Source organism: Thermobia domestica, chromosome 3 (genome assembly GCF_964235325.1).
Source record: "Thermobia domestica chromosome 3, izTheDome1.hap1.1, whole genome shotgun sequence".
In the NCBI taxonomy this organism is placed as follows: domain Eukaryota; kingdom Metazoa; phylum Arthropoda; class Insecta; order Zygentoma; family Lepismatidae; genus Thermobia; species Thermobia domestica.
In genome coordinates this window covers 349,240,416-349,261,750 of record NC_137456.1, presented here as the reverse complement: position 1 = coordinate 349,261,750, position 21,335 = coordinate 349,240,416, and the positions used below count along the sequence as shown (strand labels likewise).

The 21,335-nt window shown below is 36.1% G+C and overlaps 1 protein-coding gene across 6 annotated transcripts in view; it reads left to right on the top strand.

Moving 5' to 3' along the window:
• Positions 1-3,858: 3,858 nt before the first annotated feature.
• Positions 3,859-21,335, top strand: part of LOC145681291 (palmitoyltransferase ZDHHC20-A) — a 149,758-nt gene continuing 132,281 nt past the window's right edge. For 4 of the 6 annotated variants that reach the window (XM_081752932.1, XM_081752930.1, XM_081752928.1 and 1 more), the window contains exons 1-2: positions 3,860-4,131; positions 11,891-11,917. In XM_081752932.1, the coding sequence (XP_081609058.1) occupies positions 3,990-4,131; positions 11,891-11,917 (169 nt within the window). In that variant the 5' untranslated portion in view covers positions 3,860-3,989. Of the gene's footprint in view, positions 4,132-11,890; positions 11,918-21,335 lie in introns of all 6 variants that reach the window. The other 2 variants (XR_014130758.1, XM_081752929.1) reach the window with 2 other exon arrangements.

Below are 21,335 nucleotides of genomic sequence, written 5' to 3'. Positions count from 1 at the left end.
GGGCAAAGGAGCTACCAGGTCATTCGAAACACTTCATTGATCTGAAGTAGACACTTTTCGTGTTGCCATTCTCAGAAAGAAATATTACAGCATTTGTTGAACAAAGTTTGGGTAAAGTGATCGATGGTATAGTGGTAAAATGCCAGACTTCCAAGCGGAAATTCTCGGTTCGATTCCCCGTCAGGTAGTATAACTTCTTCGCATATAATAATGGTTGCAAACAGAGATTCATATTCTGTTGGAAAACTTACAAAGCATCACTGGCGAGAATTCGAATAAACATTGTGTATATTCTTCATCATGCACTGTAATGATAAGTATGTTTCATATTTATATTCGTCTCTCTCTCTCTCTCTCTCTCTCTTTCTTGACGTTTTCCTATCCTGTCTTTGCATCTTTCACTTCTCACCCTTGTCTCTCACGTACACACGCACTTCATGTGCGTATGCGTGTTCGAAAGTTAAAACGGAGGAAGAGACCGATAGACCTGGTCTGGAAAATGTAATTAACTGGCTACTTCAGCGTCGAGTTTTTCGTGCTCTGAACATCTCCAGTCCTGGTCATCTCTGAAAGAAATACTGTTTAAACGCAAGGGAATAAGCAAAATGTCTTTTTTTATCATCTGGGTTACCGAGTCTCAATCGAATTACCGGGTCACTAGGGGTTTGAGTCCATAAGCTAATCAACATCATCCGTCTGACACTATGATCCGTTTGAGCTCTAGCGTGTTCATTTTATCTGTGCAAATTAGAACGTTATATCTGCAAGACATGAAAGTGTTGCTGGATGTTCGGAACAGATAAATCTTCGGAAAAGATTAGAAAATGTCAACCTATTTGGTTATTTGAAAACAAAATTTTATTTATACTAGTTCGACACAAATTTGTTTCCACCATATAATTCAATGTGTTTTATTCACGTTGAAATTTGAAACATGCAAGGTCTGCTACATCTATAAGGAACATCCAATTTTCCTTTTGAACATTTATAACTTTTCATTATGATACGATTTGGACTTTTAATATAGGATATTTCTGATAAAAAGTTAGCAGTACAGTAGCACTCATTCAATTTTATCTTTCTTTCTTTCTTCCTTTTTCTTTTTTGTTCACTTTGCATTAGTTGTCTGAAATGGAAGATATGACCTACGCTACCTACTGGGTTTATTAGAATGTAGTTTGCATCAGTACGTCCAATGAACACTACCGAATTTACAACCGAACACGCAGAAACAAAGCATGTGTTAAACTGTTGATATTATCTTAGAGTGTCTCTGAGATCTATAGTTCTACTGAAAATTGATTATGCTATCCTTTTTGAAACAGACTTAATGAATGTTTCAAGCATCATCTGTATATTCGAATAATAATGAAATATATATATAAAAACAAACGTTATTTCCATATTACTGTTGGATTTCTGGTAAGGGAACTTTATGTTAGGTTCTTTACTTACTACGTTTAAAATTCCACATTTGTATCTCTTCTCTCTTTTCTTTTCCTTATTCTCTCGCCTTCTCTCTCTCTCTCTCTGCCTCATTTCTAAACCTCTGTGTAATAGACATCCATTGGTTTCAATTTTTCATGGTATGTATTTCAGTTTCTCGCTAAATCAACTTATGAATCTTGTTTCCTCTCGGTTTTGTTATTTCATTTTATCGATACTAATACCTGTACATGTGTAGTTTGAAATTAGAATTGCACTCATGTTGTTAGCTAATTTTAGTATGGGAGAAAAGAAAGGAGGAGGGAGAGGGGGTCTCTTTACCAGACACGATTACGGGATAAGAAAGTGTATATTGAGTGGCCTAGCTGCAATGCATTAGCTGTCGCAATTTTTTTGATGCGGAGTGTACATGACAATATCACTAACAGCTCTCCTTCGTATTTCGTTTGTTCACAGAAATAAGATGAAAAAGAAACAATTTACTAAAACACCCCGTATATTGCCCTATCTTTATCGATTTCCCTTCTTAATTCGTGGTTCCATTTTCTACACATTATTTTACATCTTCAGTGCATCTCTTTTTCCATATTTTTTTTTCAGTATTTTTCCAAATTTTCTTTTAGATCCCATGTTTCCTCGTTGTGCTACCGTCATGATACCATACCATACTTGCAAAGTTCAAAATATTCCCATAACTATTTATATCTTGCCTACTGTTTCTCAACTCATATACGGTACTATTCTTTGAAGTTTCAAACAAATGTTTTTATTTCCATACCTTTAAATTTCCACTCTTTAATTGCTGTATTCTACCCTTCTTGCTGGCTACATTTTCAGCCAAGATAGTGATTCTTAGCATTGGCGCTCATCATAATTTTCTACCACACTAGTAGACACTTGCTACAAATTTATAAGTTTCCATACACAAATGTCATTAGGTTACCTCTTTGTCTTGGTACAGCAATTATATGTTTTAATACTTCTGTACCATCTACTAGGCCCTATATGTAGTCTTTCTCTATTTCAACTCCTCCTTAAACGACAAGATCCATAAACCTTAAGCAAATAACAATGAAATACTACTTTTTAACAACATATGTAACATTAATTTGTTCTTCCTATGCTCGCACCGTGTGGACTTTGTGGTGAATAAGTGGGTTTTCTCGCGGTTCTCCCGTTTCCTCCCACTTTCTTCATTCCACCATTTCACTCATCTCTCATCATCACCGTCTCCTTTAGCCTAACCGGCATAACCGTGGGACGTAAAACTTAAAAAGATTTTGTTCTTTCTATCTCTGTTTCTTTCATATAGGTACCTTTCATCTATTTTTTCTTCTACCTAAAATTTTGGTGGGACGCGTCCTCCCTGTCCGTCTGCCAGAGACGCCCGTGCTTTCAGGCACGAGTGCCGGTCCTGGGAGCACCCAACTATTTTCTTGAGCCCACAGGATCTGAACACATTTGTATAGATCTTTACTAGGATATCTGGAGTGCGGTTGTTGGGAGTTTCCGCAACGCAACGCAAAAAGTTTCTGACGATTTCAAGAAGCTGTTTTTCATGTTTCCTATATACCAGAAAGCAATTGTGGATATATATCAATTTAATTTATGGATCTCGCAAGGTTTCTGTAAGTTCCAAACTTAACGTGGACAACGAGCTCCTTCGTGACTAAGCGGTTATTATACCCGCCTTTGGCGTGGGAGAAACGGGTTCGATTCCCGGCGGGAGCTTATGTGGTTCGGATTCCACGTTAATCAGTTGTTCCCTTCTCATATAGCCTCGCTGCTGAAAGGGACGTTAAATTCAAAATCAACTTAACATGAAAAAAATTGAGAACCATTGATTTGAGAAAGTACTATAGAAGATTTAAGTACTTTACTACCACTATTACTACTCAATAATAATAATAATAATAATAATAATAATAATAATAATAATAATAATAATAATAATAATAATAATAATAATAATAATAATAATAATAATAATAATATTTTCTGGGTGGGTACAATGGAATTGTTAGCAGTATTAGAACTGAAGTCTTGTATGAAATGCTTGGAAATATGAAAATGAAAAACGCTGCAACGTACGTGCTGTCCTTTCACAGTTCGTCACCCTTTTCATCCCATGAAATAACTCACGAATAAAAACCTGTCACTGCGAAATTAATTATTGCTCGTTTTATTATCTGTTAAGTGCACTGCATTTTGATGGGATTCAATGGAGAGTCTCAGCGTTTGGTTTATTGCAATGAAAAATAATATTCGAAGGTATTAATTTTGTCTTGGAAAATGAACTATTTAATAAACTAAGTGGATTGTTTTTTATAGTTTTCTATAGAAGTGTTTGGCCTATATTTTGGTTTCATTACGGTAGAGCAGAACACTTCCGGGGAAGACATGACGTCACTGATTCGATGTCTGAACAGTAACAGGAACAGCCAGCAGGGAGACTGCTATCGGGCTATGCAAGGTTCTTGTCCTGCTGCTATGAAAGTAACTTGTGACATTCCCAGAAGGGTGTTCTTCAAAATATAAGAATAATGGCTTCTGGATCAGATGGAGCGAAATATATTCGAGGACCTTGTTCATGGTGTCTCAAAGCTGTGAAATGGATTCCTGTTATATTTATATTGACAATCGTTGTGTGGTCGTATTATGCGTATGTGATTCAGCTGTGTTTCCGTAAGTCTTGAGATATATTGAGTCCTTGGAATTTGATTTCTTTAGCTGTCAAAATTAGTGTGTTTTATGTTTCAAATCAGTGATTTAGAAACATTGTGTGTGTTGCAGTGAAATCAGTAAATTTATTTTTACTTGTCAGATTTTAACACTGTCAAAGGGAGCTGAAGTAAATATTAATTTTCTTTCCCTTTAACGTTGCTTGCATATGAATCGTTTTAGAAAACAGCCGCTTTCGCAATAACAAAATAAGTGCAAGGTAAAATTTGTAACTGTAATTACATTTAATAGAGCGGTTTTCAGCATTTTCAAATTAAATGCCAATTTTTTGTTTTTGGATATCATATGAATGGCTTTTTTTCTTTTAAGATAAATTTAAGTAATTTCTAGATAAATATTTTGAGTATAGGTGCTAATTTCACATTTGGTAGCTGACAGTTTATTTCTTCTTGACACCTATTGGGAAATTCTTTGAGTACTCTTAGCATATGAAATGTATGATTTTTTTTAATGCCTAAAGACGTGCAGGTTTACTTTTGACATACAACAATTATTTTTACACTCGAAATAAAGGCATTTATTCCGAAGTTGGGCGTCCGCTTTCGCAACGTTTTTTCGCTGTTATCTCCTTTGCACACTTTCTGCAATTTGTTACTAGGTTCATTAATCCGTGCTCTTCTTAAACTTTTAAAAGATATTGTTCGTTATCAACGTATTGCTTCACAAATGTTAAAACTGTTACTTCATTGCCCTTGTACATTCGCCATATTGATAACATATATGCTCGTTTCTTTCCCACAATGCAACTGTTTGGTTACCTTGCGCCAAGTAGTTCCCTCCGCTCGCTGTATAGTCCCATGTTTATAACCGCTTATATATAACAAATAAACAGACTTTTCGAGACTCTTATATATTATTAAGCACAGAAACGATCAAATTATCCATATATTTCTTGTAAATTTTAAAAATTTTGCTGGAAACGGACGCCCAACTTTGGAACTTAACCCGAAATAAATGTTGAAAAATTATATTTTTTTCACTAATTTCCTTGTCATAGATAAAATTCAAGGAGGCCATCAGAAGTAACTGTCAAAAATTTCAATTCTTTTACGAATTGCGTGTATATATGACGTCCGGATGTATGGCATAAAAAATCAGTGCAAAATACACAGTCCAGCTTATGTTCGATGGTCAATATAAACCATGGTACTCTCGAACCGAGTCAGCGCAGTGCGAAGCTGGGGATTCCGAGCGGTAACGAGGGGTCCGTTCGAAGGGAGCAGGCATATCAGGGACGGTTAGTGTACGCGTAAGCGAGGCTAGTAAAAAGTGGGTTTTGACAATGATACGAGTTACAATAGCACTTGTCATGGTTTCATACTTGTAAACATAAAATACAGCTTCTGTACACTGTGCAGAAATACACCATCGGTGGAAAATAGTGTATAATGCAATCATTTTTCATATGCATTCACTTATTTCACCAGTCGTAAAACACTTGTAATGATTTTACACTTGTAAACCTAAAAGACAGGTGTATTACTTCGTATTAAATTCTATCGCCTGCAGAAATTTTACTTTACAGATGTGTCTTTTTAAAGTATTGAATTGACAATGCGAAGTATTGAATTTTAACTGTAAATCGTCCAAAATATGGTGCACTAAAAGTAAACCAGCACTCTTAAAGACATGTAAAGAAAGAGTTTTGTAAGGTTTATTGTGGGCATTTCATTCAATAATTTGCCTTCTGAGGGACATGTTATTTTAGGTATAGTCTTAGGTTCGGCTGATGGCTCCCCGGATCGGAGGGACATAAATCTATTTTAAATTTTATTTTCCTAATTACTTATGATTACTTACTAATATACCTTTCTCACGATTAGTCCTGTTTCATTTCCTTACTTCAGCTGTAATTGTATTCCACAAATATTTGTTAATTTCCTGCTTTCTTTATTGGTCACTAAATAAGTATGCACCTATGTTGTATTAGTACACAAAAGCAATACTATTTAGTTGTTCTCTGTTGCAAACTCTGCCATACTCAGAAATGACGAAAATAATGATTTACCCTTCGCCTTCTGATCATTACGTTCGCAAACCGCCCCACACTGTAGCCTACCTTTGAAGTAATCCAACCAGCTAGCTGCAATGGAGCCCCGATATATTTTAGAACAGGGTATCTACTTACACTGGGTATACTGGAAATACTGGAATTTTGATCCACATACCGGAAAAATCATGAAACTGGTAATTTGTCAACAGTACTTTTTTATAATTGTTTTAATAGTCTTAGAAACAATTTTGTATCCATTGAGATTGTAAATTTTTCCAATGCAAGAGTTATATACATTTTGTAATTAAACATTTAAAGCAATGGGTGGAGTGGAGGGCTGTGAAGGGAGTTGGGAGGCCCTTTAAAAATGTTAAAAAATCAAGGTTAACTAAATTAGTTAAAAATAAAATATTCTTTTGATGGTAAAACAATTACAAACCTGAAATCAAGAGTGTGATTATTCCTAAAGAACTGCGAAAAAATCATTGTATTAGGCACAGGAATTTTGCTGATTGTTATACTGAATATACTGGAATTTTTAAAATGAAACTCATTAGATACCCTGCAGAAGGCTATGAGTGTTGATACACATTTCTCTCCTGCATTGTATCGTACACATCCTACATTAGTTAGTAAGACGGAATTTTGAAACACTGACACATTATGATCTGTTGTCAACAGGGTCTTAAAACAGGTTGTCAATAGTATTAAAAATAAATAAATAAATAAAATAGAAAATAAAAAAAGGTATGCTTAGCTGAAGGGGTCCAGAAGCATTAAAAAAAAAAATACAAAAATGTATGATACAAGTACTTAGACCTAACCTAACGTAACCAAATCTAACCTAGTACAGGGTGCGGCCCGTAAAGTGAACACATAAAATGAAATGTAATGTATTGGATATGATTAACTACAACACATAAATGTAATGTATTGAATATGACTACTCACCTTCACAGCAGGTGCTGAAAGTGTCCTCCGCCCACTTCAACACACATGTGAGCACGATTGAGGAGATTCATATATACCCTTGTCAGTTCTTGTGTTGTAATGTTATTGGTGACATCCTAGATCCTGGTCTTGAGTTCTTCAATTGTGTGTGGATTTGTTTCATATACTCTTCCCTTTAACAGTCCCCATAAGTAAAAGTCACACGTGGACAAGTCTGGTGACCGAGGAGGCCACAAACCTTTGCTGATTGTCCTCTCTGGTGTAAACATCTCATGCACAAGGGACAATGATGCAGCTGATGTGTAGCATGTTGCACCGTCCTGCTGAAAGTAACATAACTGACGCTCCTCTTCGGTCAAGTGTGTATAAAACTCCTCCAGGATTCCCATATACTCGTCACTGTTCACTGTCGTCTCAAAGAATATGGGCCCAATAACGCGTGTGGCGGAAATGACACACCAAACACCAATCTTCTCATCATGCAAGGGTACCTGGTGGATTGCGTGTGGATTTTCTGTCGACCAATACCGGTTGTTTTGGGAATTTACGTACCCAGACAGGTGGAACCACGCCTCGTCACTCATGATGAGCATTAGTGAATCCAAGAAACCACTGGCAACATTGCTCAACAGCCATGAACAGAAATGCACCCTCTTCTGTAGGTCAGGCTCCTTCAGTTCTTGCAGAATACTTATCCGGTACGGTTTTAACTTCAGTCCCCTTAAAACACGTCTGCAACTTCTCTCACTCGCATGAACCTGTTGACTTTCGAGGACTTCTTGTCATTATCTCCTCCACCTGCATCTTTAATTCAGGTGTGCAGACAGATGGTCGTCTGTTCCTGGGAGCATTTTGAACCGATCCTGTACGCCGCCATTTTTCAATCAATTCCTGAATTGTGCTTTTTGCTGGCACAGAACGTCCTGGAAATTTCTCCCGAAACAAATTCTTTGTTTTCACAAAAGATCCAGTGAGAATGAACCCTTCAACAATGGCAACACGCTCGGGTATCGAATACGGCATTATCACACACTGACACTCACCCGGCTTAACACAACGAGGCCTCTTTCTCAACTGGTTTCGACAAGTTTCACTGGCTGCGGCTGCACGTGACTGCTGCAGGTCACGTAAGTCGACCCGACCTCGACACGCCATCTCTTGGTAGGAAGGTAGATTGTTTAAGTGTTGCCAAAAACACAATATAGCAGAATATTACGACGGGCCGGTTTTACGTGCCGCACCCTGTATTAGTAGAAATGAGCGATATTGTATCATTTTTTGGGAAATTATGCTGAACCCAAGGCGCAAAATTTCAGTCAGACGCACTTGCCAATTGAAAATTGATGGTCGCCAGTACCCCTCACGTACAAATTATGAGAATCTCCCTTCCCCCGGCCTTTGACAAAGGAAGACTTCACATTCCGTGTTTTCTCTCACTCTGCGAAACAGAAACTGCACAACCCTGGGAGTTTAGGCAGAAACCATTCGTACTCAACACTGGTCGCCGGCTCTAAATGTCTGATCGCCAATGGCGACCTGATGACCGGAAATTTTGCGCCCTACTGGACCCCTACACTAACATAAACTAATGTAATGTGAACAGAAATTGCCGAAATTAACATTTTTTTTTTTTTACAAACAATTGCTGGACCCCTTCTGCTAAACATAAGCCAAACAAAAAAAAAAAAAGTTTATGGGGTCGCCGTGGCTCAATGGTAGGGTGTTCAATCCAGCTTGGGCTAAGTGGACTTTGTATCCATTTCCTTCTACTTTATTCATTCCACCATTGTATTCATCTCTCCTCATCACCGTCTCCTTGAGCCTAGCCGTAAAACTGGAAGATTTCATTTTCAATTGGGGCTTATTAAATTTTGTCTGTGTATTTAAAGCTGTATTCCTTCTTAAAATACCGATAAGTATTCATGTTCTATTGTATATATTTGAAATGAATTATGGAATTCCCGTGAAGATCCATCCTCGTTTCGTAGGGGACACTTTGTACTTGACACTCGCTTATATGTCGATTTCTAGAAACGAGGTAATACACAGTTTTGTAGAGTAACAAAGAGGTGGTGATTATAATATAATAAATTTCGTGTTACACCCAGGATTCTGGGGCCAGCCGTCCTGACTGAATATTTCTTTCACTTCCCTTAATGACAGCCAAGAAAATACCAGAGTAGTACCTCAAGTCAGGAGCCAGAGATGAAGAAAAGGTCTTTATTAACATTTTTGGTATAAATGCTGTGTGACGAACACATATTATCAATTATCCCGTAAGGGGGCTCGGTGGTAGGGCTCTTACCTCTGGTGTGTGTGGTTCTTGCCCTGACCAAGTAAGTTTTTAGTGTACAACTTTGTGTCCATGGGTTTTCTCGGGGTACTCCCGCTTTCTCATTCCACTAATTATTCCGTCATCATTCACTTGCCTTAATCATTGCCTCTCTTAGCCTAAAGGGCGTAATCGTAGGACGTTAAACTGAAAGATTGTATTTATTCACTACAACCTGTATGCTTGCTTTAAAGTAATTTTTCTTGTCTTATGTCCAGAGGGTATGACGTTGCAACAAAATGCGTTATCTGCTCTTTGATTGGACAATATGTAAGATGATGATATCCCTTTAAGTTAAAAAAAATAAATAAATGAAATCTTTGAGTTTTACGTCCCACGATTATGCCGGTTAGGCTAAAGGAGACGGTGATGATGAGTAATGAATGAAATGGTGGAATGAAGAAAGTGGGAGGAAACGGGAGAACCCCGAGAAAACCCACGCACACGGTGTTTGTCCACCACAACGTTCACTTGGCGGGGGCTGGGATCGAACCCGGGACCCCAAGCACCAGAGGTGAACGCTCTACCACTGACCCTTTAACTTTAGGCTTGAAATGAAACTACATGTTGTGGGCTAGCGTAGAAATATTTCCATCTTTACTTGACAAAAGTAAAAGAGAAGGAAAATTCATCAATATTGTTTGTCGGTACTGTAGGTCCACAGTTCATGAGTATATATTAAGAATTAAACATTATAGCATTTTCCCGACAGTACTCTCTTTCCAGACTAGGTAATATGTGTACCAAGCTTGGTTAAAATTACACCAGCCATTCCAGAATTATGCTGGAACATATGTATACGCATACATTTTTATGTATATATAAAAGAAAAGATTATTATCCTATAACCTATATGCTTAGTTGAAAGTTTTTTGTGTGTATATGTGTGTAGCTGTATGTATGTATGTAACTTTCCGCTTCCTTTCTCCTTATTCCCCTCCTTTTACATCCAAAAAATTTTACATGATTTAGCTCTGAGCCAAACCAAGGAAGTGAATGTTGTTTTAGCTGCTATTTATATAGGTCTAATATAGCCGTGGTGCTGAAAGGGACGCAGAACTCCAATTCAATCAACCATCGTAAGGGAAGTAACATGGTTCGTTGGTAGAACGTTCTGGTATGAGAAACTTTATTTGCTCCCAAACTATGCAGGTTTGTGTTCACAGCATCGTGTTAGGGGTTTCCATTTTTTTCGCACTTGGTCATCATTTAATCCACTTCAGATTGCATCTGTAATGATTTTCTTTATCCGTATCATACATTACATCGTATCACGGGGCATTAACCTTTTTAATTTTGACTTTTTTTTTTTCTAAAGATAAATTACAGACTTTAAATTAAGCAACTACAGCGTCATTCCTGTTTATCCTAGGATCATGGTTTGTACCTCATTCTCTTTACAACAGCCTTTCAAACGGTACCATTCACATTCCCTATCATGTCCCTGTGGTGGGAAATTTTGAGAGAAATCGGGATTTTTTCTAAAAGAAAAAAAAGTTTTCAAATATTGAGTCCCTCTGGACCCTTTTTGTATTAACGCACAGATCTCTAAATCATACTGACTGAAAAATACAGAAGAGTGTACTAATGTGTGCACAAAATTTCAAACTTCTATCTTGAATAGTAAGGGCGGTAAAAACATTTACCAATGAGCTAAGAACATCTCCACGATGCCCCAGATGACCCCAAAGCACCCGAATGTAATATAAAAAAATTCCTATTGTTTTGTACGTCATTCTCTTCAGAATAGAATAGTTTTTCAAACAGTACCACTCACATGAGCCTATCATGCTCCCAAGGAGGGAAATGTTGGTGAAAAAATTCCTTTTTTCTAAGTTTTGGCCTCTCTGGACCCCCTGTTTTAATGCACAGAAATAAAAATCAACTTAAAAATATTAAGGGGTATACTGAATGTGTGTACATAATATTAGGCTTCTATCTTGAAAAGTAATGCAGGAAATATTTACCAATGTGCTAAGAATATCCCCACAATACGCCATGTTCTCGCATAAATAAGACTTCTGGTAAAATTTTCTCGAGGCATCCCTATTTATGTTAGGATCGTGGATCGTACCTCATTCTCTTCAGAATAGAAGAGCCTTTCATACGGTACCATTCACATGTCTCCATCATGTATCTGAGACGGGAAAATCGCGAAAAATGGGATATATATATATACACCTTTTTGCCCCTCTGGACCTCCTCCCTAATGTTAAAGCAGAGGTCTGAAACAAATCTTAGAAATACTAAGGGTACACTAACTTTGCATTCGTGAGTGCCAAGGAGCATTTTTGAACCAATTAAAAAGAAGTGGGCTTACAGCCGAACAAATACAATACAGTTAACCTTCTTCTGTGTTGCTTGTTCTATAGCGTATTAAATGTTGATGAAATACTCATGTTTGTCTTTTCTCTTTTTTTTTTCAGTTTCCGTGAAATCTATACTTGAGAAAGGTAAGTAATTGCTTTTCAATAATAATGTACTAATTGGAAATTAATGGTTCAGTTATTTGTAGTCCTGTGTTCGATTCGCAGGGGGATGCTTTCCTCAGACAAACCCGAGTGATGATTGGGGTTCCACTTTAAATATATTCCATCCTATAAACCACATCTACAAAATTGGTCATCAGAACATAAATCCTGTCACCTCTTTCAGAGATCTTGTTGTTATCATTGACAGTAAGCTTACTTTTGCGGATCATATAAGCACAATATCTTGTACTGCTATGAGAAAACTAGGACTCCTTTATCGCTTCACTAACACAAAAAAATCCTAGTTCCTTAAGCTTGTTCTACAAGTTATATGTTGCTCCCACTATTGAGTACTGTTCCCCTATCTGGTCTATGGCCTGCCCTACTCATCTGAAAAAAATAAATTCTGTAATTAATTTCTGTTTAGCCATTGTATCCTACCGAGTACCTCACCTTCGAACACTTCCAAAAAATGATGTTTTAACATTTCTCAATATCAAACCTCCCCTAGTGAGAAACAAAATTTCTGACCTAATATTTTTGTATAAAATTGTAAATGGCCATATATCATGTGAACAGTTATTAAGTCAGATCAATTTTCGCGTACCCGCTAGAACAACACGGTCTAGTGATCTCTTTTATGGTTACGCTTGAGCTGTGAGAGTTAATATTGTCCAAAGGTCCCTTCTAAACAGAATTGTTAGCACGTATAATAAGTTACCAGAAACTGTAGACGTTTTTTCAAATGAGCATACCTTCAGATCATATATAAATTATCTTTGTAATGTTGCCATTGTACTGCACTATCTTGATTTCAAATTGTTATTCTATTGTTATGTTACATAATTGTTAAAATGTTTCAGTGTAAAATGGCCTAGTGCTGTATCTGAAACCTATTATAAATAAATAAATATTCCATATCGTTGGTGCTGAAAGAGAAATTAAAGTTCAAGAAACAGGACATACTGTAGAGGTGTACTTACAAATACTGCACCCATAACAGGGTTCACACTGACCTTGAAAGTCAGGTCGTAGAAATGCTTCAAAATATGTTGAAAATAAGGGCAATTGCTATATTTCACAGGAGAGTCAGTTGTACCTACAGAAGATGTGAAGAATGCTTCAGAGAGTCAAGATAGATTTTTTTTTTTTTTTTTTTTAATGATGGGGGCCGGTTGGCGGTGGTTTAGTGGTAGAGCGCATACCTCTGGTGCATGGGGTCTCTGATTCGATCCCCGGTCAAGAAAGTTTGTGGTGGACATCATCATTTCCATGGGTTTCCTCGGGGTATTCCCGTGTCCTTCCACATTTTGAATCCACCAATTCCCCATCATTATTCACTTGCCTTAATCATCCGTCTCCCTTAGCCTAAAAAACATAATCGTTGGACGTTAAACTAAAAGATTTCATTTTATAAGAAAAGAGAAATAATTCTCATTCCACCAATTCTTCCATCATCATTCACTTGCCTTAATCATTCGTCTCCCTTAGCCTAAAGAGTATAATCGTAGGAAGTTAAACTAAAAGATTTCATTTTATAAGAGAAGAGAAATAATTCTCATTCCACCAATTCTTCCATCATCATTCACTTGCCTTAATCATCCGTCTCCCTTAGCCTAAAGGACATAATCGTTGGACGTTAAACTAAAAGATTTCATTTTATAAGAGAAGAGAAATAATTCTCATTCCACCAATTCTTCCATCATCATTCACTTGCCTTAATCATCCGTCCCCCTTAGCCTAAAGGACATAATCGTTGGACGTTAAACTAAAAGATTTCATTTTATAAGAGAAGAGAAATAATTCTCATTCCACCAATTCTTCCATCATCATTCACCTGCCTTAATCATCCGTCTCCCTTAGCCTAAAGGACATAATCGTTGGACGTTAAACTAAAAGATTTCATTTTATAAGAGAAGAGAAATAATTCTCATTCCACCAATTCTTCCATCATCATTCACTTGCCTTAATCATCCGTCTCCCTTAGCCTAAAGGACATAATCGTTTGACGTTAAACTAAAAGATTTCATTTTATAAGAGAAGAGAAATAATTCTCATTCCACCAATTCTTCCATCATCATTCACTTGCCTTAATCATTCGTCTCCCTTAGCCTAAAGAGTATAATCGTAGGAAGTTAAACTAAAAGATTTCATTTTATAAGAGAAGAGAAATAATTCTCATTCCACCAATTCTTCCATTTTCATTCACTTGCCTTAATCATCCGTCTCCCTTAGCCTAAAGGACATAATCGTTGGACGTTAAACTAAAAGATTTCATTTTATAAGAGAAGAGAAATAATTCTCATTCTACCAATTCTTCCATCATCATTCACTTGCCTTAATAATCCGTCTCCCTTAGCCTAAAGGACATAATCGTTGGATGTTAAACTAAAAGATTTCATTTTATAAGAGAAGAGAAATAATTCTCATTCCACCAATTCTTCCATTATCATTCACTTGCCTTAATCATCCGTCTCCCTTAGCCTAAAGAGTATAATCGTTGGATGTTAAACTAAAAGATTTCATTTTATAAGAGAAGAGAAATAATTCTCATTCCACCAATTCTTCCATCATCATTCACTTGCCTTAATAATCCGTCTCCCTTAGCCTAAAGAGTATAATCGTAGGAAGTTAAACTAAAAGATTTCATTTTATAAGAGAAGAGAAATAATTCTCATTCCACCAATTCTTCCATCATCATTCACTTGCCTTAATCATCCGTCCCCCTTAGCCTAAAGGACATAATCGTTGGACGTTAAACTAAAAGATTTCATTTTATAAGAGAAGAGAAATAATTCTCATTCCACCAATTCTTCCATCATCATTCACTTGCCTTAATCATCCGTCTCCCTTAGCCTAAAGGACATAATCGTTTGACGTTAAACTAAAAGATTTCATTTTATAAGAGAAGAGAAATAATTCTCATTCCACCAATTCTTCCATCATCATTCACTTGCCTTAATCATCCGTCTCCCTTAGCCTAAAGGACATAATCGTTGGACGTTAAACTAAAAGATTTCATTTTATAAGAGAAGAGAAATAATTCTCATTCCACCAATTCTTCCATCATCATTCACTTGCCTTAATCATCCGTCTCCCTTAGCCTAAAGAGTATAATCGTAGGAAGTTAAACTAAAAGATTTCATTTTATAAGAGAAGAGAAATAATTCTCATTCCACCAATTCTTCCATCATCATTCACTTGCCTTAATCATCCGTCTCCCTTAGCCTAAAGGACATAATCGTTTGACGTTAAACTAAAAGATTTCATTTTATAAGAGAAGAGAAATAATTCTCATTCCACCAATTCTTCCATCATCATTCACTTGCCTTAATCATCCGTCTCCCTTAGCCTAAAGGACATAATCGTTGGACGTTAAACTAAAAGATTTCATTTTATAAGAGAAGAGAAATAATTCTCATTCCACCAATTCTTCCATCATCATTCACTTGCCTTAATCATTCGTCTCCCTTAGCCTAAAGAGTATAATCGTAGGAAGTTAAACTAAAAGATTTCATTTTATAAGAGAAGAGAAATAATTCTCATTCCACCAATTCTTCCATCATCATTCACTTGCCTTAATCATCCGTCTCCCTTAGCCTAAAGGACATAATCGTTGGACGTTAAACTAAAAGATTTCATTTTATAAGAGAAGAGAAATAATTCTCATTCCACCAATTCTTCCATCATCATTCACTTGCCTTAATCATCCGTCTCCCTTAGCCTAAAGGACATAATCGTTGGACGTTAAACTAAAAGATTTCATTTTATAAGAGAAGAGAAATAATTCTCATTCCACCAATTCTTCCATCATCATTCACTTGCCTTAATCATCCGTCTCCCTTAGCCTAAAGGACATAATCGTTTGACGTTAAACTAAAAGATTTCATTTTATAAGAGAAGAGAAATAATTCTCATTCCACCAATTCTTCCATCATCATTCACTTGCCTTAATCATCCGTCTCCCTTAGCCTAAAGGACATAATCGTTGGACGTTAAACTAAAAGATTTCATTTTATAAGAGAAGAGAAATAATTCTCATTCCACCAATTCTTCCATCATCATTCACTTGCCTTAATCATTCGTCTCCCTTAGCCTAAAGAGTATAATCGTAGGAAGTTAAACTAAAAGATTTCATTTTATAAGAGAAGAGAAATAATTCTCATTCCACCAATTCTTCCATTTTCATTCACTTGCCTTAATCATCCGTCTCCCTTAGCCTAAAGGACATAATCGTTGGACGTTAAACTAAAAGATTTCATTTTATAAGAGAAGAGAAATAATTCTCATTCTACCAATTCTTCCATCATCATTCACTTGCCTTAATAATCCGTCTCCCTTAGCCTAAAGGACATAATCGTTGGACGTTAAACTAAAAGATTTCATTTTATAAGAGAAGAGAAATAATTCTCATTCCACCAATTCTTCCATCATCATTCACTTGCCTTAATCATCCGTCTCCCTTAGCCTAAAGGACATAATCGTTGGACGTTAAACTAAAAGATTTCATTTTATAAGAGAAGAGAAATAATTCTCATTCCACCAATTCTTCCATCATCATTCACTTGCCTTAATCATCCGTCTCCCTTAGCCTAAAGGACATAATCGTTTGACGTTAAACTAAAAGATTTCATTTTATAAGAGAAGAGAAATAATTCTCATTCCACCAATTCTTCCATCATCATTCACTTGCCTTAATCATCCGTCTCCCTTAGCCTAAAGGACATAATCGTTGGACGTTAAACTAAAAGATTTCATTTTATAAGAGAAGAGAAATAATTCTCATTCCACCAATTCTTCCATCATCATTCACTTGCCTTAATCATCCGTCTCCCTTAGCCTAAAGGACATAATCGTTGGACGTTAAACTAAAAGATTTCATTTTATAAGAGAAGAGAAATAATTCTCATTCCACCAATTCTTCCATCATCATTCACTTGCCTTAATCATCCGTCTCCCTTAGCCTAAAGGACATAATCGTTGGACGTTAAACTAAAAGATTTCATTTTATAAGAGAAGAGAAATAATTCTCATTCCACCAATTCTTCCATCATCATTCACTTGCCTTAATCATCCGTCTCCCTTAGCCTAAAGGACATAATCGTTGGACGTTAAACTAAAAGATTTCATTTTATAAGAGAAGAGAAATAATTCTCATTCCACCAATTCTTCCATCATCATTCACTTGCCTTAATCATCCGTCTCCCTTAGCCTAAAGGACATAATCGTTGGACGTTAAACTAAAAGATTTCATTTTATAAGAGAAGAGAAATAATTCTCATTCCACCAATTCTTCCATCATCATTCACTTGCCTTAATCATCCGTCTCCCTTAGCCTAAAGGACATAATCGTTGGACGTTAAACTAAAAGATTTCATTTTATAAGAGAAGAGAAATAATTCTCATTCCACCAATTCTTCCATCATCATTCACTTGCCTTAATCATCCGTCTCCCTTAGCCTAAAGGACATAATCGTTGGACGTTAAACTAAAAGATTTCATTTTATAAGAGAAGAGAAATAATTCTCATTCCACCAATTCTTCCATCATCATTCACTTGCCTTAATCATCCGTCTCCCTTAGCCTAAAGGACATAATCGTTGGACGTTAAACTAAAAGATTTCATTTTATAAGAGAAGAGAAATAATTCTCATTCCACCAATTCTTCCATCATCATTCACTTGCCTTAATCATCCGTCTCCCTTAGCCTAAAGGACATAATCGTTGGACGTTAAACTAAAAGATTTCATTTTATAAGAGAAGAGAAATAATTCTCATTCCACCAATTCTTCCATCATCATTCACTTGCCTTAATCATCCGTCTCCCTTAGCCTAAAGGACATAATCGTTGGACGTTAAACTAAAAGATTTCATTTTATAAGAGAAGAGAAATAATTCTCATTCCACCAATTCTTCCATCATCATTCACTTGCCTTAATCATCCGTCTCCCTTAGCCTAAAGGACATAATCGTTGGACGTTAAACTAAAAGATTTCATTTTATAAGAGAAGAGAAATAATTCTCATTCCACCAATTCTTCCATCATCATTCACTTGCCTTAATCATCCGTCTCCCTTAGCCTAAAGGACATAATCGTTGGACGTTAAACTAAAAGATTTCATTTTATAAGAGAAGAGAAATAATTCTCATTCCACCAATTCTTCCATCATCATTCACTTGCCTTAATCATCCGTCTCCCTTAGCCTAAAGGACATAATCGTTGGACGTTAAACTAAAAGATTTCATTTTATAAGAGAAGAGAAATAATTCTCATTCCACCAATTCTTCCATCATCATTCACTTGCCTTAATCATCCGTCTCCCTTAGCCTAAAGGACATAATCGTTTGACGTTAAACTAAAAGATTTCATTTTATAAGAGAAGAGAAATAATTCTCATTCCACCAATTCTTCCATCATCATTCACTTGCCTTAATCATCCGTCTCCCTTAGCCTAAAGGACATAATCGTTGGATGTTAAACTAAAAGATTTCATTTTATAAGAGAAGAGAAATAATTCTCATTCCACCAATTCTTCCATCATCATTCACTTGCCTTAATCATCCGTCTCCCTTAGCCTAAAGGACATAATCGTTGGACGTTAAACTAAAAGATTTCATTTTATAAGAGAAGAGAAATAATTCTCATTCCACCAATTCTTCCATCATCATTCACTTGCCTTAATCATCCGTCTCCCTTAGCCTAAAGGACATAATCGTTGGACGTTAAACTAAAAGATTTCATTTTATAAGAGAAGAGAAATAATTCTCATTCCACCAATTCTTCCATCATCATTCACTTGCCTTAATCATCCGTCTCCCTTAGCCTAAAGGACATAATCGTTGGACGTTAAACTAAAAGATTTCATTTTATAAGAGAAGAGAAATAATTCTCATTCCACCAATTCTTCCATCATCATTCACTTGCCTTAATCATCCGTCTCCCTTAGCCTAAAGGACATAATCGTTGGACGTTAAACTAAAAGATTTCATTTTATAAGAGAAGAGAAATAATTCTCATTCCACCAATTCTTCCATCATCATTCACTTGCCTTAATCATCCGTCTCCCTTAGCCTAAAGGACATAATCGTTTGACGTTAAACTAAAAGATTTCATTTTATAAGAGAAGAGAAATAATTCTCATTCCACCAATTCTTCCATCATCATTCACTTGCCTTAATCATCCGTCTCCCTTAGCCTAAAGGACATAATCGTTGGACGTTAAACTAAAAGATTTCATTTTATAAGAGAAGAGAAATAATTCTCATTCCACCAATTCTTCCATCATCATTCACTTGCCTTAATCATCCGTCTCCCTTAGCCTAAAGGACATAATCGTTGGACGTTAAACTAAAAGATTTCATTTTATAAGAGAAGAGAAATAATTCTCATTCCACCAATTCTTCCATCATCATTCACTTGCCTTAATCATCCGTCTCCCTTAGCCTAAAGGACATAATCGTTGGACGTTAAACTAAAAGATTTCATTTTATAAGAGAAGAGAAATAATTCTCATTCCACCAATTCTTCCATCATCATTCACTTGCCTTAATCATCCGTCTCCCTTAGCCTAAAGGACATAATCGTTGGACGTTAAACTAAAAGATTTCATTTTATAAGAGAAGAGAAATAATTCTCATTCCACCAATTCTTCCATCATCATTCACTTGCCTTAATCATCCGTCTCCCTTAGCCTAAAGGACATAATCGTTGGACGTTAAACTAAAAGATTTCATTTTATAAGAGAAGAGAAATAATTCTCATTCCACCAATTCTTCCATCATCATTCACTTGCCTTAATCATCCGTCTCCCTTAGCCTAAAGGACATAATCGTTGGACGTTAAACTAAAAGATTTCATTTTATAAGAGAAGAGAAATAATTCTCATTCCACCAATTCTTCCATCATCATTCACTTGCCTTAATCATCCGTCTCCCTTAGACTAAAGGACATAATCGTTGGACGTTAAACTAAAAGATTTCATTTTATAAGAGAAGAGAAATAATTCTCATTCCACCAATTCTTCCATCATCATTCACTTGCCTTAATCATCCGTCTCCCTTAGCCTAAAGGACATAATCGTGGGGCGTTAAACTGAAAAATTTAAAAAAAAGATAAAAAAAACACTGAAGAAGAGAAAACTATTTTTAGAAATGAAGAGACTTGAGGAGCTCTGAAAGATGTGTAAACTTCACAGAAAAAAAAAAAACAAATTAAATAAAAATTCAAATGTCACAAAAGAAGAAAGTAAGTTGGGTTTGTTGGTTGAAGTTAATCAGAAAGAGACCAAATGTACACTCATGTGCAAAATTATTGTCGCATATCTATAACTGTCTTCTTTTAAGAATATAATTTGATAATGATTTTGCAGGGTACTTTTAATACTGATTCTATGTGTATAATCGGGAAATGTATATTTGTAGTAAATTTCATAGGGAAAGAATTATAAATACGAAAATTACAGTGAGTAAAACAAAATGTTGCTAAATGGACAAGAAAGTTTTATTTTCGTTTTATTGTTTTTATTTACTGCTCTTTTGACATTAAATCTGTCACCTACATGTCTTTTCCGATTATACACATACTAACATTATAAGAAATACCGGGCGAATTCGTTATCAAATTATATTCCTACAACAACATATTTATAGACATGCGACAATAAGTGTACGTGGACATGAGTGTACGTGGTTGTTTATGAGCGTATTTAAAATACCAAGATATTAAAGATATCGTCAGTGTATAATTATTGTTGTGCACTGTTTTATTGTATTCTAAGTACAGGAAGTTTTACTCATACTAACTTGTAAGTATGTAGAGTAACAAGATAAGCTTATACTGCGAGGGCTGATCAGAAAGTAAGGTTACAAAACCTGCTGTGCTACCTGCATATATTATTTCATACAACCAATACAACCAACAAATAGTACATACAAGGGTTCGACAAAAAAATCTAAAACGTTTGCAAAAGTGTGAAAATCATACCTAGTATGGTGTGGGCCCGCCTTTTGCGTCCAAAACAGCTGGCATCCGACGTGGAATGGACGTATACAGCTCCTGAATCGTGGTGTGTGGAATTTTGTACCATTGTTCCTCAAAAACATGCAACAGTTCCTTAAGGGGTGCTGGTGGTGGAGGGTAATGAGACCGAACACGCCTTTCTAACTCAGACCACAATGGCTAAATGATGTTCAGATCTGGTGATTGTGGGACCCAGAGGAGGTGTGATAGCTCCTGGTTATGCTCCTCAAACCATGATTTTACCGTTTTTGCAGCGTGACAGGGTGCCAAATCATCGTGGTAGATGCCATCACCATCAGGGAACAATATTTGGGCCATGGGTAGAACCTGGTCCCCCAAAATGGCCTCATATGCCTTAGCATTCATCATTCCATGCAGGGC